At 35.2% G+C, this 22,849-nt stretch overlaps 1 protein-coding gene and 1 long non-coding RNA gene across 2 annotated transcripts; both read left to right on the top strand.

Moving 5' to 3' along the window:
• The first annotated feature begins 2,551 nt into the window (after positions 1 to 2,551).
• On the top strand, positions 2,552 to 5,284 carry LOC129444816 (uncharacterized). The gene is made up of 4 exons (XR_012360604.1): positions 2,552 to 2,648; positions 2,810 to 3,190; positions 3,333 to 3,898; positions 4,120 to 5,284. It is a non-coding gene; the product is annotated as an uncharacterized lncRNA (long non-coding RNA).
• A 9,021-nt stretch (positions 5,285 to 14,305) lies between these two features.
• On the top strand, positions 14,306 to 17,356 carry LOC129445450 (uncharacterized). The gene is made up of 5 exons (XM_073859998.1): positions 14,306 to 14,440; positions 14,599 to 14,967; positions 15,118 to 15,270; positions 15,610 to 15,659; positions 15,830 to 17,356. Exons 1-5 carry the CDS (start codon positions 14,356 to 14,358, stop codon positions 15,965 to 15,967), a joined length of 795 nt encoding a protein of 264 aa, XP_073716099.1. The 5' UTR covers positions 14,306 to 14,355; the 3' UTR covers positions 15,968 to 17,356.
• Positions 17,357 to 22,849: the final 5,493 nt, after the last annotated feature.

The raw sequence follows: 22,849 nt of genomic DNA, 5'->3' as shown, positions 1-22,849 counted from the left end.
CTATTTTTTCAACTCACAACTCACACTGCTGATTGTGTACAGGATCTGGGCTTAATATAGAAATATTCAAAGCAAAGGTTTTTAAGGTATTAATATTGTTACTTGTTGTCAGTAAGCTTCCAATATTTTTTATGTCAAAGATCACAGTTTAGGTTGCATTTAATAATTCTGTTTTTTTTCTTTTTAGATGGATGATACAGAGACACATCAGTGTTTGATATGTAAGACTGGAAAGTTCTGCATTCACTATGAAGTGTCTTATACAGCAGTGGTTTTCAAACTTTTTCAGCGTGCGGCCCCCTTTGTGTATGATGCATTCCTTTGCGGCCCCCCAAGGAACATTTGTGACAAAAAACTGTTCACTTTAATAGAAAAAAACATTAAATTATCCAAAAAGTAGTGCTTTTGGTTAGGAGCCTTATGTTTTTTTTAATTACACAGAATTCATGATAAATTAATGTATTTTATAAAATGTCATAAAACTGGGGCCCCCCTGGGACCATCTTGCGGTCCCCCTGGGGGCCCCGGCCCCCGGTTTGAAAACATCTGCACATCACCATGCCTAGATGTGATTCTCCCTGCTCAGTTAAAATCCTCAATGAGTTCAAATAAACTTAACTGTTTAGTTCATTTTTAATTATTATTTCTGTAACCATTTAACTAAATTTGTTACTGTATTTGAAACGATTGAACTGATTTTAGTTATCACTTTTACACTCTTCCAGGAAGCTCTTAGTCCATGATATATATGCTATCTCCTGCTGCATCCCCTTTCTTCTTGCCAAGAAGGATGACGGTCTCTGACCCTGCATTGATTACCGGGCGTTTAGCAGTTATTTGGTGCTAAAGTCTTCTCTAAGCTGTATTTAAGAAATGCTTATAACTTCATTCGAATTCAGCAGAGATGAATGGAAGACAGCTTTTGTGACCCCTACCGGCCATTTTGAATATTTGGTCATGCCACACGGATTAGTTAACACCCCCTCCACCTTCCAAGACTTTATGCACACCATTTTCAGAGACAACCTTAACCAGTATGTCTTTATTTACATTGATACCATCCCAATCTACTCCAAGAACACCTCAGAAGTACTTTGCTACCAACCTCCCATGTTTCCATGGTCGGAAGAACCCTCAGAAGTACCCTTCAATCAGCACTGCTTCCAGGAAAGTATGAGGGTCTGGGACTCAGCTCATCACCATCTGTGGGGGGCTGTTAGGCACCAACAGCAGATGGCAGATGCCCAATGTTCGGGCACACCCATCTACCAGGTGGTACAAGAAGGTGTGATTGTCTACCAAGAACATCCATCTGCTCCTCCCTGATACATAGGACCCTTTACTATCATTGAGGAGATCAATGTGGTGGCATTTAAATTACAACTTTCATCCCATTCTCTGTGACTATCAAGTAGTGTTTGTGTTTGGAGTTGCCATCATCATTTATATCATACCTTCCATTTACCATCACCACTGTGTTGAATGTTTTAATAAACCCGTGTTGGTTTTTTATTGACTTGAACAACTATGGCAACAGTACGAGTGCTTTTATAATAGGTCATGCACAACAATTGGTTTTCTGTTAAGTCACGTTTGATCTTGTGTATCTGTGAGATCTCATGATTTACAGTCATCCGGTATGTTATCTTGCAATCTGATTGAATCATCTAGTGTGTTGTTAAAAATTGCTATCCTTAAAGGGATACTTCACCGATTTAGCATTCAGCTTTGTATCTGTAGAAACCCGGCAGTATTACTGAATGACCATGTTTCCCTCCATCATTTCCCCCTGAGAGGAGAGATATCTGCATTTTGGTTCTGCAAAAAAGTCCTCCGATGATGCAAAAATCGTCATATTACATCATCGGAGGACTTTTTTGCAGAACCAAAATGCAGATATCTCTCCTCTCAGGGGGAAATGATGGAGGGAAACATGGTCATTCAGTAATACTGCCGGGTTTCTACAGATACAAAGCTGAATGCTAAATCGGTGAAGTATCCCTTTAACTGTGCAGTCCGGACTTAAAATAGTAAAAGAATTTAACATTTTCCAGTCTGTTCTAGGCCTTAGAGATATGAGATGTGAATTTGATGACTTGATAAAAAGTGATTGTGAAATGTTGGATTTCGTAAGTGGTCTAAATGAAAGGCTTGTGGGTTTCCTGTTTTGACATGTGCGTCTTTCTACTTTGCCATTTGACCGACTATATAACAAAAACGTCTAGAAGTATTTTGATTTAATGGACCAGATTCTTTTTAAATAGCAGAAAGCTTGTAAAAGTCTAAGACATGATGCAAAGCATACATTTTATTAAGTTAACCTGCATATTGACATGTTGGACTCAAACACAGTGATGGTAATTGGTACAAATAAGTCTACCCAACCTTCATGTGTGTGTGTAAAGGTTTAATACTTAGCATTGACATAATTTGTGAAGCAATAAGAAGCACTAAAGAGCCGAACCAGAGTGAAACTGCTGATAAGAACTCTGGGGATTGGTTGATATACCTCTCACTTTTCAAATGTCAAATTTTTCCATTGGCGAGAACCAATCAGATGAGAGCTGATATCTGCATCCCCAGAGTCAGTTATTCACACTCACTCGCTGAAATGAAGACATCAAGAGTTACTGTTAGCGCACTTATATGTAAGACAAATTACGCTTCTTTGTTTTATTTCTATTTATTAGTTATTTTTAATCATTTTAGCAGCTACTGCTTAAACTGAAATGCAATTGGGATTAGTTGTGTACCGTAGGTAAATATTTTAAGCAATATTGTTTTTTTAATTTTCTTATTGGTCTTGTAGATGTTTTATTGTTCAGTCAGATCTATGGAGCAGATATCGAGATGAAGGTCAGACCAGGAGACAACATCACTCTTCACTGTGACCGTCCTTTAACTCGTGGTTTGGGCATAATGTGGATAAAAAACAGTTCTTATGAATTTCAACCCTCTCTCATGATAGATTATCGGAAATCAAATAAAGTGACCTTTAGTCGTTTCAGTTTTCCTAAAAACTCCAACATTAATTCTTTTGATCTACATATTACTAACATCACAGTCTTTGATCTGGGACTCTACTACTGTGCTGAATATGAGAAAAATATCAATAAAGATGATGAAGGCATTATATCCTCAATTGAAGTGTACTATTATGGAAACCAAACAACTCGTCTTTCTCTCGCTGGTAAGAAAGCAATTTTGACAATTACTTTCAATTTTTAATCCTTTACTTCCTAGAAACTACCTTTCTCAGACAAAAAACGATGGAAGCAGAACAAAAAAGTTGTTTATTAACCTTAAATGTTATGTTTGTTTTTCTGATCCAGTAACTTCATGTTCTGGAGACTCCAGCAGCACCGTTTCTCCTCCTCCTCCTGTATCAGACTGTTTCCTCTGCTGGACGCTGCTGGTCAGTGTTTGTGTTGTGTGTTTTCTTATCAGCTTCATCTGTGTCTACTGCTTCTGTCACAGGAAATCTACAGGTATCTCTTCATACTGTTTCTCATTGCCATCATCTTTACTTTTATACTGTACACAGTCTGAAAAAAATTGTCCCAATCTGTCACTGGGACAGTACCCTTTAAAAGGTCCTTACCATTTCGGTACAGATATGTATACATTTGATACCAATATGTACCTACGAGGTACTCAAATGAACCATTTAGGGGCAATGGTGTTCTTTTTGATATAGGGTTCCCCCTGAGTGACAGCTATAGGGATCATTTTGACCATTTTGTCTGTTAATGAGCAGAATTTAGCTCAGCAAAGTCTGCATGTAAAACTGGATAGTAATGCAACTTATATCTGCAAAATACATTTAAAAAATGGTGTTTTAATTTCAGATGGTGGAACTGTTAACAGAGCAAAGATAAAAAGTAGAAATACTTGTGAGGTATGAACAACACAAACATGCTCATGTTCAAATACCAGAGTGAAAGTAACGGATCTGTTAATTTTGCTGTGTTATTAAAAGTTGTTAAACATGCTATTTATTTGTTGGACAATAACATACAATAAACAGCATCAGCAATATAACATGCATAACCAATAATGCATTACCAAAATACTTTAATATACTAGTAAATATTTCTATTTAAGTAATTTGTATTTCAGGGTAATGATGATGACGTGTGTTATGCTTCCTTGGAGGTGAATGCCAGAAGTCAGAAACAACTAAAGAAGAAACAACAGCAGAGTCCAGACTTCAGTATTTATGCTCCGGTCAGAACAGACACAGTACAAAACTTCTGATGAGAATTCTGATGAACTTTCTGATGGTTAGAAAAGACAAATGAGCCATTATATTTGAAACCTTGTGACTAACGCAACTATTTCATGTCTAAAAATGTATGCAGATACCGTACAGACAAATCCAATATGCTTCAGCATCATGCTCCAGTATATATTACAGTGTTGTCTCTCTGATAGAGTTGCACTGATTTTGTGTTGTGGGCCAAGGGCTGACCCTCTCTCACTGTCTGCTGGTGAAAATGTGTAGCTGTGATCTAGATAATATATGGGACCAAAGTAAAATGGCATTTTTTCTTTTTTAGTGTTGCTTTGTATTTCACCTGCCTTTGTTGAAGCAAATCATGATGACATGAATAACAGGATGTTGGACAGGATGTGCAGCATGCTTCAAAGTAAAATATTTATAGTTACTGTAGGAACATTTAGCAGACATTTTTTTTACAATAAGCACCTTTATATTTCCCAACATGTTAAGAGGTTGTCAGCATTCTGGGCCTGCTGAATAGGTCAAACTTGCAAAACCTAAAGCTGCTTTTGTGGCAACATTGTTACTTTGTCGCCAGAAGTCCGTCAAGGATAAATTATTTTAGTTTTTTTTTTGCATTGGTAAATGTAAGATCAATGACTTTAAATCATTTTTAAGTAGGACCATTTAACTTTTCATTATTTTCCTGTAAGGCCTGCAGATCTTCAAATGTGTTAGGTGTCATCATTTCACATGCTGTGTTTTTGGCTGAAGGGTCTTTCATTTTCAGTCATATAGACAATCTTAACCACAAATGTTTCCACTGAAGTTCAACTCGTAGAGACAGAAATAAATGTGACATTGTGTGTGCTTGTTTACATGTATGTGGTCAGTTTGTGGTAGAGTTGGTTTGTATGCATGCTTTGTCTGCAGTTTTCCTGTACATTCTCACATTTACTCGAAAATGTGACCAACTGTGTGTATCTGCCTATCTTTTAAAGCTCAGGGGTGAAGGTTAAATACAACAATGCAGTTAAGATTAATACTCTGAATTTACTCCACAAGGACTGTACAATTTACAAAAAATTAAATGCGTCTGCAAAGTTACTTACTAACAAAGTTGTTAGTGGGTAGTCAAGGACTAGTACAACTTTAAAGTATGAAAACAAATATTAACATCTGAAACAGATCTTATTTTAATGGTTGTAGTAGTCAATGTGGACAGTTTTAGATTTGCTTGTGTAAAATCGTTCCAATATACAAGGAGTATAAAAGTTTAAAAATTTAAAGTCCAATTAATGTTTTTCATTTGATTGTCACAGAGCAAATAAAATCATGATAATAAAAAAAGATTTGTGAAATAACCCAATTCATTCAATATCCCCATGCGCAGTGTAACAAACGTCAGGGACCAAGCATCATGATGTGGTGATTTAGTGCCTTCTGCATTAAGACACAGATGAATCAGTCAGGGTCGACCTATGACATAGGCAACAAACTGTGTAGGCGGTTTACAGGGTGCACAGCGCCTCACAGAGTTTGTTTGTTGGAAGTGCACCCTCTCATGAACAGTGTTGTTTATTTAACATTAATTAACATTATTTTAGCATTGAAAAAATAAAATTATTTTAGCATTGATTGCAATATTGTTACAATAATATACATTTTACATTAACTAAATGACAACATGTCACATTAGGCTAAATTAAACATAGCCTGCATCATTAATACATCACCCATTAATTACAACATTTGCCATTTGCACTAAATAAAATATACAGTTGATATTTATAAAAAGTCAAAATTACAAGTTAAAGACATCATTTACTGGGAACACTGACATTATATCCTGTATTTTACTGGTTTTAGGTTAAATGCAAGTGAAGTGTGTTGTATTTACTGGTTCAATGACTATACCTTTGAGTTACCAATATGTACTTTTTGGACTTTTTAGGTCCATACTTTTTTGAAAGTGATGATCCTATTCATTGGTGAATAGGATCATCAATGCAATAAATCCACTTAACCAATCACAGCACACTATTCCACACATTGTAAACAATGATGGCGGCGCTTTAAATAAACACGGAATCCTGGTTTTCCTCATCTACTTTGTACTTCGTGATCAACAAACAAACAAAAGCAAAATAGTAACTTAGATGACATTGATAAAGGTGGTGGTTTTCTGTGGCGGGGAAGAAACGTAAGCCATCAAAATCAAATAATTTACGTGAGAGGCACTCGTGAAGGAAAAATGCCGGCTGTTGCTTGTTTTCACACGACAGCATTAAGCTTCTGTCATGGTAACACATTGACCCTAAGGGATCTTATAAAAAACGATTTTACTCAAAGTCATTGAAAATCGAGCCAGACCAAAACATTTTACAGCTGATCGCTGTCAAAAAAGTTTAGCGACGACATCCCAAGGAAGACAGCAGCAATGACAGTGTTCTTAATATGACAAAGTAAGTGTTTTGATTAATGCCATTAATGTTATTTTTTTAATCAGTGTATACCACTAGTCAACTAAATGAATATAATGGCAAAGATGATTTGATATTATTTAAATAAATTTATAGCATTTAAAAAAAACTGTCATGGATTTATTGTATTTTGCAAAAAAAAAAATATTTTATAATAAATCTTTGAAAATCAATTCATGGATTTGAATTTGTAATGTTATTATAGCCTAAAGATGCTATGTAAAAGTTTGTAACAGAAAATATGGTTTTCATCTTGTCACTTTCTTGGTACTAACCCAAATTAGTCAAAATGGATTTAATGTTTTTGGAACCAAACTCTTGATTTATTATGTCTATGTGCAAAATAATAACAGGGACAAGCAACCGAGTTGCAGACATTGTTGGATTATTTCTATTATTTAGTTGTACCAGTATAATTTGGCCTATACAACTAGCATTTACACATTCACGCTTTGTAGTCAAATGTGAAGCCTTCCCGCCAGCACACAGCCTGAACTAACCCACTTTTATCTACTAAGGTCCTAGATCATTTTTCGTTCTAGTTGCCTTTGTTGAATTAACTTGTTTAAACTTTAGGAGAGTTTTGGCGACCCCTTTTGGAAACTTCCGTAAATATTCAGCACAATGGACAGCGCTCAATGTAAAATTCAAGCAGGCATTTGTACAGTAGTCTGTGTCTGACAGATGCAAAAAATATGTTGTACTTTTTTAAAGATATATTTGATAATAAACTTTCAAATGATGGTTAGCTCACTCTATTTTCTTACAGAAATTTCTAAAAATCTGCGGTTTTCCATGAGAAAGATCTAATTACCCAACATTGAGTTGTTAAGACGCTGTGTAAAGCAAGGAAAGAGGAGAGTTTTAATCTCAGTAGACATTTACGTTTTTTTATATGCTCATATTAAGATGGTTAGTAGTATATTGATGATAGTCTTGTTCATGTTTTATTAAAGACAAATACACGGACTGTGAAGAAGCAGTTTCACTGTGAGCAGTGTGGGATGAATTATTTTACAACAAAGTACAGCATCAGTGCAGTGAATGTGGAAAAACCATGTGAGAAATATACAGAACTCGCTCTATTCATGTTGAACACTATTAGTTGTTCAGTGCAGATGTCACTTATGTGCACGCCCTTACGGACCACCAATGGTTTCAGATCAACTTTATAGCTTTGGCCACTGGAGGGCAGTCTGAAAAATTTGGAGACATGAAATTTGTCTTCATAGTCATTATGTGGAGCTCAAAAATGTTACTGTAAAGGTACACAAAATATTCTCTCACTTTGTGTGGTTGGACATGAACATTATGTATTGACTTTCACATCTGTCAAAATTTAGTGTAGGCTACCACAAAACTCTCTGTCTATGCCTCAAGTCTATGTTGACTTGTGGACATTTATCACAATGGTCAGTTTCTGCTGGCAATAGATAAATCACATAGATCATCACATTTTGTTTGTTTGTTTGATCTTGTGTTTCTGTGAGATGTGGTGTCACTATGAAATTGTTACTACAGTCAGGTGTGTTATCTTGCTATCTGGTCGTATCACTGTGTTGCTGTTAAAAATCACTGTCTTTATGTGTGCAGTCTCCCAATGACTTAAAATTGGTTAAGAATTGAAAATTGTCCTGTCTGTGCAGGCCTAAGATGTTGAATTTCCTAAGTGGTCTAAATGAAAGACTTGTGGGTTTCCTGTTTAGATTAACCTCCAGAAGTATTTTAATATTAATGGACCAACCATCATGTGTGTCTAAAGGTGTAATACTTTGCATTGTCATAATTTTTTAAACAATAAAAAGCCGAACCACAGTGAAACTGCAGATAAAGACACTTGTGATTGGTTGATACACCTCTAACTTTTCAAATGTCAAACTTAAATTTCCATAGAGACAGAGCGCAGCGCGTCATAACCTGAAAACCACGCCCACCGGGGGGAAAACAATTCAACCGTCTCCATTGACTTTGTATTGAGAGAGGCCGCCTCCTTGTCATTTCTGGCTTATAACAAAAAACAGAATAATGCCTTAAAGCTGCTGTGTGACAATATGTACAGCTAACAAGCCAAAGAACCCAGAAATAAGTTTTTATAAGCTGTCGAGCTGAAAAAACGAGCGTTTACAGACAGAAAAGTGGAAACAGGCAACTTTTCATAGTACTCATATTATTAGAACTGTAGAGATATTGCATAGTACCCCACAGTTTGGTTTGTGTCAGGTCGGGTCAGCTCACTTCACTTTGGCTTGGTTAAATTTTCCATCAAGTTTAGTAACACTTCAGAGTGGGAGGGATTATAGGCGTGTTGTTATATTTGCTGCCTATTGCTGTGACATCATACAAGTGAGAGCCTCTTTGTACATTCCCATACATTGATTTATTTCTCAGTCTGCACACATGACAGTTTCTTTTTCTTTTTCTTTTTTATCGCTAAAAGGGAGTTTGGGAACTTACAGCAAAGCACAGATGACAAAAGGTTTACTAGAGACAGCGCAAGCTAACATGAAGGTAAAGCTAATCGTTTACATTATAGCCATGGCGCCGGTAGTGATGATTCTCTCAGACCAATCAGTGATCTACAGTGTTTCACGTTTTGGTATCAGCTCTGGTCGCTTGGAACCCTGACCGAGGTTCTACTAAAAAGTATTGGGTACTACATACTGAACCCAGTGGAAAAGCCCCCAAAAGTAAGCTGACCCAACCTAAACCAAATTGTGGGCTACTATGCAATGGAAAAGCGGCATAAAGGTATCATATGACGAATTGTTGCACTCCATAAGGCTAAAAAGGTATACAAAACAATTCCAAAATGTTTAGACATCCATCAGTCGACAGTTAGACAAATTGTCTATGGAGACCGATTAATACTGTAGCTACCTTAGAAGGCACGATGCAGAATACTCATTGAAGTAAAGAAGAACCCACGAGTATCAGCTAAAGGCTTGAAGACATCATTGGAGCTGGCACACATCTATGTTCATGAGTCTAACATACGTAAGTCTTTGAACAGACACAGTGTCTATGGCAGAACACTATGGAGGAAGCTGCTGCTTTTACTAAAAACATTGCTGTGAGCCTGAAAATTCCTGAAAAAATCCTTCTGAAAGATGTGCAGGTCTGATTCAGAACTACTGAAAGCACTTGCTTGAAGTTATTGTTGCCAAAGGAGGTTCAAAAAGCTATTCAATCCAAGGGTTCACTTACATTTTCCTCCAGCAATGTGAATGGCAAATAGGTGTTTTCAAAAAAGACACTATTTGTGTGTTGTTAGCTTACGCACATTGTGTTTGTCTGTTGTTGTGACCTACATAAGGGTTAGATCACGTTTTATGCCAAATCACAAATCACATACTTTTTCTTTCCACTGTATGAATACATTTGGCACCAATATGTACTTTTAAGTTACTAATATGGACTTTTTTGGTACACATGTGTAATCTTTGTCTTTTGAGAGCTTTTGTAAGTGCGGATATATCCAAGTGTCAAAAACTCCAGGTCCCTGCAGAATTTCTGAATGAAAAGATGACTGAATTAATGACCACAGATAATTTTAAGAAATGAATGCAGTCGGTCATACCTTACAACTTAAATGTAAATATAGCAGATGTGTGTGCGTTACACTGCTTTGATAAATGCAGGACCACTTTGGATCATCATTGCTATTTTGATGTATTTTAGTATCTGTGTTATCATGCCATTTGATATCTCTCTCCCTCCCCCTCTCTATTTTAGCCTTTATTTTAATATTCATTAGCTTGGTTTCTTTTATGTATATTTTATGTATATTAACATTTTAAACAATGATAACATGTATCATCAAATAAAATAAACAAGTAAAAGAAAAAAGTTTGAGTATACTATATAAAAAAAAATATAACCGAAACGAAAGGCGTTCGACACGCATAAACAGCACACATAACGCTCACTGCCCATAGAAAATCATTCAAAAAATGCACCTGCAACTGCTATAAACGCGTTTATTTAAAGTTGTTAAAATATTGTCCTATCCTAACAAACCAAACATCAATGGGAAGCTTATTTATTCAGCTTATATCAGTTTTAAAGAAATTGACCATTATGACTGGTGTTGTGGTCCAGTGTTACACATTGTGAAGTACGGATAATGTGATAAAAAGAAACAAGAAATTAACATATCAACTGTCACCAGTGCTCTTAAATTAACTTTCTGCTGAACACAAAGGTATTTGTAATCAAGCAGGAAACAGGAGCACCATTGACTTCCATAGTAGAAAAAATAATACTATGGAAATTACTGGTGCTCAAAAACTGTTTGGTTTAAAATATCTAATTTTGTGTTCAGCAGAAGAAATACATTTATAATAACTTGAGGTTGAGTAAATGCTGACATAATTTTTATTTTGTGGTGTACTGTCCCTTTAAGGTTAATAAGGCCCTTTTTTCAGAAAATGCAGCCATTATGACATCATTGTTGTCAATCACTTGTTGTTATGGAGTTGAAGGTGTTGTCAGAGTAAGACGTGTTGTTACTTTGCTCGTGTTTTGCGAAAGAAAAAAACTTAAAATGGTGATGAGAAAGAGACCGCTTAGTCCGTCTTTGAGCCATTCAAAACTTTGTGCTGTCCAGAAGACCAAAAAGAAAAAGATAGAGATGAAGGTCCAAAGGCAGCAGGAAAGTGGAAAGCTTCCCTTTCCAGCCCCCGTGCCCAACCTTGGGTGTGATGTTGAAGAGCCCATGGAAATAGATGAAACCATGGATGAGAAGATGACAATGGACTGGGTGGACAGCAGAGGAGGGATGCAGGTGATTTCCACTACAAGCACTTCATCCTCCAAAGTGCTTATAAGACCATGTCGCTTCGCTTACAAGAGCCTGAGTCACTCTGTGCCAAACCAGATCCTGAGACACAACTGAATCAGGTGGCACAAAACCCACAGATCTGTTGTTTACTGTTGATATGCTGGTGAAAGTCCTGTAGCAAGATCCTACTGATTCATCCTTTACTGCTGAACTACTTCAGGAAATGCATCTGGATTGACTTTCAAGCTCTTCGTCTTACTACAGTCATGAACATGGCCTGAACAAAATTGGCATGTTGATGCTGAAGAATGATTTCCTGCCATCCTTGATACCGGATGAGAGGTTTTTGGAAGAAACTTGTTGCAAGACAATGAAACGGGTGGCCTAAGACACTTCACCAGTGAAAACAGTCCCAGTCTTGAAGCTGTACTGGATGTTAAGATACGTCTACTGGAGCTCAGACAACTGCACTTTGTGATACAGCACATAGCAGTTTACAAAAGCATCTTAAGTTTAAAGTTAAATAAATATTAACTTTTGCTTATATCACTTGTGTCAGAGTTTTGTCCTAAATCAATATTTACTATAAGACAAAATATCCAAATACTTCAATACTTATTATCAAAAGTTTACATTACATTTTTTAACAAAGTGTAGGATGAAATACAACAATGTTTGTTCAAATCGTCTCCTAGCACTTTTTTCACATTTGCCAAATGCTTAAATATAATGGGAACTCACAGATGATGTGCAGCACATTGATCCTAAAACTATAATAAAAGACACAGATATGATTACAATGAATTTAATCAAATTTATTATTCAGCCCCATTGAAATAAAAAGGACAATTCTTTTGTTTACTGTAGCAGCAGTGTTTGTTTGTTGGTTGCTAGGCAACAGACCTAAGAGTTAATAACTGAACATGAGTAAGCAATTTATGATTTCCTTACTAGGGATGAAATAAGATTTAGTGAGATAAGATGAGAATCCTAAATTAACTTAAGATCTCCTTCTGTTACGTGAATTTGCAAAAAATCCTAATTTAACGCATCATATCTTAACCCATGTGCATTCTTCAAATTTACTACCTGTTATTGGATGAAAACATCCACTAAATTCAATGGCTATAATATTTTTTCCAATTTTTTTTTTACATAAATCTGTTAATCAAACTCAGTACTGATCAAAACTACCAAAAATTTCATGATTTTAACTCTTAAATTGCCAATTTTATAAGTGGTGTCACTGACTTGGGGAAAACACACAAAATGACAGATCTTTAATATAAAAAGCGATTGTAACCTGGAATGTTTTTAACTTTTTTCACAGTCTTGGGCATGTCAAAGATTTGTAAAACATTGGTTTTGAAGCATTTTTAGTTTTTGTGTAGCATCAGTTTTAAAAAATGTTCTCCCTCATTTATTGTTAGTGGCTGTTTTTGCCCCATTGACTTCCATTATAACCACATTTTTTGATTGCAGAGCTATGACACTTTTTATCATGCATTTTTGAATGTTGGTGTGTTTTCCTTTTTCTAAGAGGTCAAATTTGTCATTTTTACTGTTGATCACCATGTGGCACTATTAACCCTTTAGTAGGCCTGTGCAAAAACAAAGCTTAATTTCTGGCTTGTACATTCAGTTATATGGAGTAGTGTCCACTAGGGGGAAACGTAGTCGGCGATCCACTTTTTTTCTCCTTAAAGGCGCAAAAGAGGATGTTTTTCACCGACCGAGAATCCAAAAACGGTTACTGAGTTTTTTTAAATGAGCACATGCGTAAGAACAGCCTCCCGCCTTCACACATTTAACGCCTTCCAAAACTCGTGCACGAACGAGTGTTTGTTTACCACCGGCATATGCTGTGTCGCGTCAGTGAATTCATTTTGTGAAATTATATGATAATAAACACATAAGACGTTAAAATGTTAGATCAGTCGACACTAACTTACTCCCATTTCAACTAGCATGTAGCAGACTGGTCACTGACTTACAACTACAGTACAATAACAACATCAATATACCTGAATAACAGTACAACAATAATTACATCCACAAAGAAAGAATAATCACTGTTACCAGTTGAGAAGACTTTTTGCGAACTGCGCGTCTGTCTTGACACCTCTCTGTTCCTTCATTGCTCTCCAGGGTTTAAATGTTTCTCCATTAACGACTCTGGTTACATTAAGTTACGTTCTTCTGACAATTTTCTCCTATTCCCAGCGGCTTTCTTTTGCGTCCTACTTCGGGTTTTTTCTCTTCCATGGTGCAAATTCGAGGAGGAAAGCAGGATCGACGATGAAAACAAAACGAAGCTTAAGACGGAGTTTCATGCGCTATCCGCATGCGTCGCCTGTGTAAAGTTACTGGAGCGTGCACGTATCTCACAAGGATCCTAATGGCAGTGATTGACAAGCCAGAGGGCCAATGATGATTGCGATGACCGCATGAGCAATTGGCTGATGTTTTTAAGGCCCTATCTTGTGCACAGATGATGTATATTAATATTATTACTTTCAGTGCACCTAATAAATAGTCTTTTATCATTTAGTAAAGACAGTTTCAAGTAATATTGCAAAAATGTATAAAACAAACATCCTCTTTTCCACCTTAAAGGCAGGGTTTTACGGCTCGACAGTTTATAAAAATGTATTTCTGGGTTCTTTGGCTTGTTAGCTGTACACACAGCAGCTTTTAGGCATTATTCTGTTTTTTGTTATAAGCCAGAAATGACAAGGAGGCGGCCTCTCGCAATACAAAGTCAATGGAGACAGTTGGATTGAATCCCAGCCCCCCCCCCCCCCCCCCGGTGGGCGTGTTTTTCAAATGTGCATAACTGCGCTCTGTCTCTATTGGCGTGAACCAATCAGATGAGAGCTGATATCTGCATCACCAGAGTCAGCTATTCACACTCACTCGCTGAGATGAAGAGATCAAGAGTTACTGCACTTATATGTAAGACAAATTACACTTTCTCATTTTTAATTTTGTTTATTTATTTATTTTTAATAATTTAAGCAGCTACTGTTTAAACTGAAATTCAATTGTGATTAGTTGTATAAATATTTTAAGCAATATTATTGTTTTTATTAATTGTCTTATTGCTTTTGCAGATGTTTTATTGTTCAGTCAGATCTATGGAGCAGATATCGAGATGAAGGTCAGACTAGGAGACAACATCACTCTTCACTGTGACCGTCCTTTAACTGGTGGTTTGGGCATTGTGTGGATGAAAAACAGTTCTTACGAATTTCAACCCTCTCTCATAATAGATCATCGGAAAGAGACATTTAGACGCTTCAGTTTTCCTAAAAGCTCCAACATTAATTCTTTTGATCTACACATTACTAACATTACAGTCTTTGATCTGGGACTGTACTACTGTGCTGAATATGACAGAAAGTTAAATAATGATGAAAAAGGCATATACCGATCTGATGTTTATTATTATGGAAACCGAACAACTCGTCTTTCTCTCGCTGGTAAGAAAGCAATTTTGACAATTACTTGTAATTTAACTCCTTTAATTCCTGTAAACTATCTTTTTTGTAGTTTTTACAAAAATATTTGGAAACAGAACAAAAAAAGTTGTTTATTAACATTTAATGTTATGTTTGTTTTTCCTGATTCAGTAACTTCATGTTCTGGAGACTCCAGCAACACCGTCTCTCCTCCTCCTGTATCAGACTGTTTTCTCTGCTGGATGCTGCTGGTCAGTGTTTGTGTTGTGTGTTTTCTCCTCTGCTTCATCTGTGCTTACTGCTTCTGTCAGAAGAAATCTACAGGTATATATTCATACTTTTTTCCTTGCCATCATTTTAACTTTGATACTGTACACCGTCAGAAAAAATGGTCCCAATCTGTCACTGGAACAGTACCCTTTAAAAGTCCTAATACGTACCATTTCGGTACAGATATGTATAGATTTGGTACTAAAATGAACCGTTTAGGTGCAATGGTGTACTTTTTGAAAGGGTACACCCCGAATGGCAGCTATAGAGACCATTTTGACCATTTTATCTGTTAATGCACAGAATTTAGCTCAGCAGATTCTGAATGGAAACTTGATTGTCATGCGACTTATATATGCAAAATACATTTTTAAAATGGTGTTATCATTTCAGATGGTGAAACTGTTAACAGAGAAAAGATAAAAAGTAGAAATACTTGTGAGGTATGAACAACACAAACACGCTCATGTTTAAGTACCACAGTGAAAATTACAGACCTGTTTTTCCGCTGTTAGTGAAAGTTGTTAAACATTGTACATATAAATAACATCAGCAATATAACTTCTAAATGCATAACCAAAATACCTCATATGATTTACTTTTTGTATTTCAGGGTAATGATGATGATGTGTGTTATGCTTCCTTGAATGTAAAAGCCAGAAGACAAAAACGACCCAAGAAGAAACAACAGCAGAGTTCAGACTTCAGTATTTATGCTCCGGTCAAAACAGACACAGTACAGAACTTCTGATAAGGATTTCAAGTGCCATTATCGTTAAAACCGTTCGACTGAAGCAACTATTTCATCTCTAAAAATTCATACAAATACAGTACAGACGAATCCAGTATTAATGGTGTCTCTCTCTGACGCTTATAAACTTTCACTGACTTTGTGTGGTGGGCCATGGCATCTGACCCTCTTTCACTGTCTGCTGATGTAAATGTGTATTTGTGATAATATATGGGACAAAAGTACAGTGGCATTTTTTTATTTGTGTGTTGTTTTGTATTTCACTCGCCTTTGTTGAAGCAAATCATGATGACATGAATAACAGGATGTTGGACAGGATGTGCAGCATGCTTCAAAGTAAAATACTTGTAGTTAGGATCATTTATAAAAAAATTTACAATATCGAGAGATATAAGTATTCTGGGCCTGCTGAATAGGTCAAGCTTGCAAAATCTAAAGCTGCTTTTTTGGCCACATTTTTACCTTGTCGCCAGAAGTCCATTAAGAATGAATTAATTTTTTTTTTTTTGGATTGGTGAATGTAAGATCGGCCACTTAAATCATTTTTAAATAATTATTCTTTTTGCTCTTTTCCTGTAATGTCTCGGAGATCTTTAAATGTGTTATGTGTTCTTTTACATAATTTCACAAGCTGTGTTTTTTGGGGAAGGGTCTGTCATTTTCAGTCATATAGACAATCTTACCACAAATGTTTCCACTGAAGTTCAGCTCATAAGAGACAGAAATAAATGTGACATTGTGTGTGCTTGTTTACATGTATGTGGTCAGTTTGTGGTAGAGTTGGTTTGTATGCATGCTGTGTCTGCAGTTTTCCTGTATACTTTCACACACTTACTCGGAAATGAAACCAACTGTGTGTATCTGCGTATCTTTTAGAGCTCAGGGGTGGACATTGCAGTTTAACCACAGTTAAGGTTAAAACACAACATACAATGCAGTTAAGATTAGGACTCTGAACTTATGTGACTTGTATATGAAGTTGAATCACTTAAAATTGAATGTAAGTACTTCTTGTTTGTGTTCAATGTTTTATGCACGTGTACTGTGAGTTATAGCATAATATGAAGTTGTATTTTTGCACCTAATAAGTTTTAAATGAAGTTGAAATGTTTGTTTGTATCGATATAGCATGGTAGTCTACTGAGGTAAATGAGATCAGTTTTTCCTCTCATATTATTGTCTTCTTTAATTTTCTAATGATAACGTGAAGAACAGTATTTAGGAATCTTGCTTTTAATTTTTTTTTAACATCTCATGAAGACTTTGGTTTATTTTTTATGAAATAATATGTTCAATAAGCTTTATGTAAAACTATGATATGTTGTATTTCACTTGAAATGTATTGGGGTTATTTTGTACTTCCAATAATTAGTTTTAAATGTTTACAGAATGTTATTTGGTCAATAAAGCAAGCAAATTATTCAATCTTGTGTATGACTATTTTCTTATTCAACCCTCTCTGAATAAGTAATATGTAATGTTTCTTAATGGCTTATCATTATTAATAATAATTTAATAGATCTGTGGCTTAATACCAATAGGGTTAATGTTATTCATTTTTAATAAGTAATTAGTTATTAAAAAAATAGTTAGACCTTACCAAATTTTTTTTAGTTTATCATAGTAATTAAATTTAGGTACTCTTTAATCAAATATATAGGATATAATTTACTCAAACAAAGTGAGTGCAAATTGTTACAACAATTTTTTTGAGAAAATTCTATAGGTTGTTTTTTACAGTGTACTCCACAAGGACTGTACAACTTACAAAAAATGTGCCTGCAAAGTTACTCAGTTTTTAAAAAAATACCTGTTCCATACACATTTTTGTTTGTTTCTGTACTGGGTAGTCAAGGATTAGTACAAGTTTAAAGTATGAAAAAAGTATATCCTCATCTGAAAGTGACAGATCTTATTTTAATGGTTAAAGTAGTCAATGTGGACAGTTTTAGATTTGCTTTTGTAAAATCTGTACAATATACAAAAAAATCAAAAGTTAACAGTCCAATTAATTGCTTTTCACAGAGAAATAAAATCATGATGATGAAACAAGATGAAACAAGAAAAACTCACTTTATTCAATATCACCATGTGCAGTGTAACAAATACCAGACACCAAGCATCATGATGTGGTGATTTAGTGCCTTCTGCATTGAGACACATATAAATCACTCCGGGTCGGACTATGGCAACAAACTGTGTAGGTAGGCGATGTACAGAGTGCACAGCGCCTCACAGAGTTTGTTTGTTGGAAGTGCACCCTCTTATAAACTGCCTTGTTTAACCTTTAGGAGAGTTTTGGCGACCCCTTTTGGAAACTCGCGTGTAGAGCATCCGTAAAAATTCAGCACAATGGACAGCGCTCAATGTAAAATTCAAGCAGGCATTTGTACAGTCTGTCTGACAGATGAAAAAAGATGTGTTTGTACTTTCTAAATTTTCAGGACGTATAAAGAAACGCATTAGCACATTTAAGAAATAAAGTAAATATATATTTTATAATGAACATTCAAATAATTATTAGCTGACTATAGGCCTATTTTCGTACAGCAATTTCTTAAAATCTGCGGTTTTCTGGACGAAGAATCTTATTAACCAACATTCAGGTGTTAAGACGCTGTCATGCCTTACAAGTTCATTTAAATGGATGGGCACTGAAGGGTCCTTAGAGCAAATTCCTTGAAAAACAAGGAAATAGGAGAGTTTTAGTCTCAGTAGACATTTACGTTTATTTTATATGCTTATATTAATATGTAAGGTTAGTAGTGTATTATTGATAGTCTTGCTGAAATGTTTGATTAAGAATATATTTGCTTAATTTTCCGGATGGCCGTTCAACAGTAATTTCAGCTTTGACCACTGGGGGGCGTTTCAGACCATTTGGAAGGCACGGACCTGATATTAACTGCTCAATGTGAGGTCAATGTGTGTTCAATTATTTATTTTTCACGAAATAATGTCAAGCCAAGACATTTTGACTTGTACCTATAGAGGAATTTACTTTCACCACGTTCACAATGCAGCTTATCATGATACTTTCTAACTATTGGTTCCCCTTTGCTACTTATCTTGAGTATTTTACACTGCGTATGCATGGGGATGTTGAATCAATGAAGTCACAACACATCATGTTAATTTGTGACATGTTTTATTTGCTCCGTTACCTTTACATAAAATTCACAGAACCTCTTTACAACTAAAAACATTGTAAAGATTTACAGTATAAAGATTTTAGAAAAGCAAACCCAGAGTGTCTCCCTAAGGCAACAACTAAAACCGTCAACATTAACTGTGACTACTGAAGTAAGACTCAGCGTGGACAATAAGAAATATCCGTTTTTATACTTTAGTCTTTGTACTTGGTTATCCAGTTCAATAAATAGCAAAAATGTAGAGGCAACAGGTAGATGTTTTGAATAAAAGAAAATGAAAATTCTGTCATCACCTGTATAAGTTTCTTTTTTTAAAATACAAAATTATGATAAATAATGGTAAGCACACAGTTGATGGTACTCATTGACTTGAATAGTATGAAAAACAAATGTTGGGTGAATTATCTATTTAAATGGTCTGAAACATTGAGTAGGCAATATGACAAATCGTTTTATTGTTTCCTAATCTGTGTAAGTTGCTTTAAATAAAAGTGTCTGCTCCTAAATGTAAATGTTGTGTGTATCAAACAGCAAGTAAAGGTGATGAATGCGTACAAATGAAATGCACAACAAACTGACCACATAAGCAAGCATTTACACCTTCACACACATCTTCGTGTCTATTTTTGTTTCATATGTGCTGAACTTGAGTGGAAACATTTGTGGTTAATATTGTCTGGTAAATGGAAGATCCTTCCTCCAAGTAAAAAAACACTGAAAAGTAACACGTTTGAAGAAGATTTTTTAAGATTTACATTCAAACACTTTTATCTAACTTTTAAACACATTTAACTAACACATAACATATACTTGAGCTATACTTAGCAGGCCCCGAATGCTTACATCTCTCAAAAAAATGACCAGTCCTTTATTTAAGAGAAATATAAATACATTACTATGAACCACTGCAAAAAATGCAAAATATTTAGCAGAATTATCATGATTATTAGAGTTAAACTTGGACACTCTTTAAATTGCAATGATTTTTTATATGTAGACATAAAATAATTTTCAAAATTTGTGAATGATAACGGCACCTAGATCTTTTCTAACCATCATAAAGTTCATCTTAATCCTCATCAGAAGTTTTGTACTGTGTCTGTTCTGACCAGAGCATAAATACTGAAGTCTGAACTCTGCTGTTGATTCTTCTTGGGTCGTTTCTGTCTTCTGGCTTTTACGTCCAAGGAAGCATAACACACCTCTTCACCATCAACCTGAAATATACACAGAATTACATTAGAAACTAATACTCATTCTGAATCAATTGTGTCAAGTGATTTGTTTATATATTCAAATATAGATATTTCTTACAAATTATGCTTTCACTATCAAGTCTTTAATGGAGTAGGAAACAATGAGCTTGTTTGTGTTGTTCATACCTCAGAAGTATTTCTACTTTCTATCTTTTCCTTGTGATCAGTTACACCATCTGAAATGAGTTGTTAAAATAAGAACACCACTTTCTTCAAAACAATTGGTTTATACAAATATCACCATAGCAAATTTGCCAAAGGCCAATGGTCTACATAATTATGACAAAGAAAGAAAACGTATTAAGAAGTACCTGTAGATTTCCTTTGAAAGAAGCAGTAGACACAGATGAAGCAGATGAGAAAACACACAACACAAACACTGACCAGCAGCATCCAGCAGTGGAAACAGTCTGATACAGGAGGAGGAGGAGAGACAGTGGTGAAGGATCCAGGAGACACTTCTTCAAAACAAAAAATAAATTCAAACATCATTATAAATATTAATAAAGAATTAATTTGTTCATCTACAATATTTTTTTTCTCTGGGAAAGGTAAACTTATCAAGAATAACACAACGCAAAAATATAAGTAAAAATGAAAAAGACGTTTAGAAAATCTGTCTAAATTGCTTTCTTACCAGCAAGGGAAAGACGTGTTGTTTGGTTTCCATAATAGTACACATCAGATGAGGTAATATCTACATTTACCTTTTCATCAGCACAGGAATACAGTCCCATATCAGAGACTGTGATGTTGGTAATATGTAGATCTAAACATTTAATGTTGGGGTTTTGAAGAAAGCTAAAACGTGGGTTGGTTTTTCTCTGTATCGTCATATAATCTATTATGAGAGAGGGTTGGTGTTCATGAGAGCAGTTTCTTATCCATACAGTGTAGTAACCATGAATTAAAGGACAGTCACAGTAAAGAGTGATGTTGTCTCCTGGTCTGACCTTCATCTCAACTTCTGCTCCAAAGATTAATGTGTGACTGAACAATAAAACATCTACAAAAGCAGGAAGAAAATGAAAGGTAAACGTGAACTTTTGTAATACCAATACAAAACTATTATTTATTTAACTCATATTTATATTTTTACATTATTCCTATAAATAATAACAGATGAAAAATATAATTAGTCTTACATATAAGTGCGGTAACTCTTGATATCTTCATCTCAGCGAGTGAGTGTGAATAACTGACTCTGGTGATGCAGATATCAGCTCTCATCTGATTGGTTCACGCCAATGGAAAATTAAACTGCTTTGGACATTTGAAGTGTGAGAGATTTATCAGCCAATCACCAGTGTCCTTATGAAGTTTTGTACTGTTTGGCCGTGTTTCTGCTTTTCATTGGTTTATAAAACAGGTTTTAAAACCTTTGACCAGCAGACACACACGAAAGACAAAATGTAGCTTCATACAAGCATAAGGTGACAAAATTTTCTCCTGTTTGGAAAGAAAATGTTCCGTTTAGTCAAAGTTAATCTGAAGGAACTTAATTAATGAGTCTCTTTGTTTTGTTATGTTATACACTCTCAAAAAAAGGTACAAAAGCTGTCACTGTACCCTTTTAAAAAGAACACGTTTGTATCAAAAGGGTGCATATTAGTACCTCAAAATTACATCTACACCTAAATGGTACATATCCATATCTTTTTTTAGGGTTCCACCCCAGTGACAGCTTCATAGGCTAATTTTTTTTGACAGTGTGCCAGTACAAATATGTATGAAACTACAAAGCTGCACTGCCACAAAATCTAAGCATGCAAAACAGGAAAACCACAAACATTTCATTCGGACCACTTACAAAGCTCAACACATTTAGTCACGTCATTAATTTCTCACCTCATATCTCTTAGTTGTTTAGAGGCCACCAAGAACAAAAGTTTCCATTAGCCTTTGTGGGTGTTGGGTGTTCACTGGAGCAGTTTAAAATGCTTAAAATAGTTATGTGGTTTATTATTATTATTATTATTATTATTATTATTATTGTTATTTTATTTATTTGACTTTTTGTTCATTGTATATATTATACTGTTTACATACATATAATTAGATTAGGCAGGATTTTTGTTTGAAACATCTCATAAAAATATCACAACTAGTACACATGGATTTTTTTTAAAACAATTCACATCAACACCCATTCACAACTGACATCTTTACATCAAACCAAAGTCTATTACTGAGATCTTAACTACATAACAAATATACATAATGTTTCATTCAGGTAAGGATAACTGTAAGATCTGTGATCAGTGGCAATATTTAAAGGTGCAGTGTGTAATTTTTAGAAGAATCTCTTGACAGAAATGCTAAATAATATACAAAACTATATTATCAGGGCTGTATAAAGACCTTTTTATAATGAACCATTATGTGTTTATTGCCTTAGAATGAGACGTTTTTATCTACATACACAGAGGGTCCCCTTACATGGAAGCCGCCATTTTGTGCAGCCATGTTTCTAC

Source organism: Misgurnus anguillicaudatus, chromosome 3 (assembly GCF_027580225.2).
Source record: "Misgurnus anguillicaudatus chromosome 3, ASM2758022v2, whole genome shotgun sequence".
In the NCBI taxonomy this organism is placed as follows: domain Eukaryota; kingdom Metazoa; phylum Chordata; class Actinopteri; order Cypriniformes; family Cobitidae; genus Misgurnus; species Misgurnus anguillicaudatus.
Note: the sequence above shows the minus strand (reverse complement) of the source record. Positions and strands in the feature narration are given on the sequence as shown.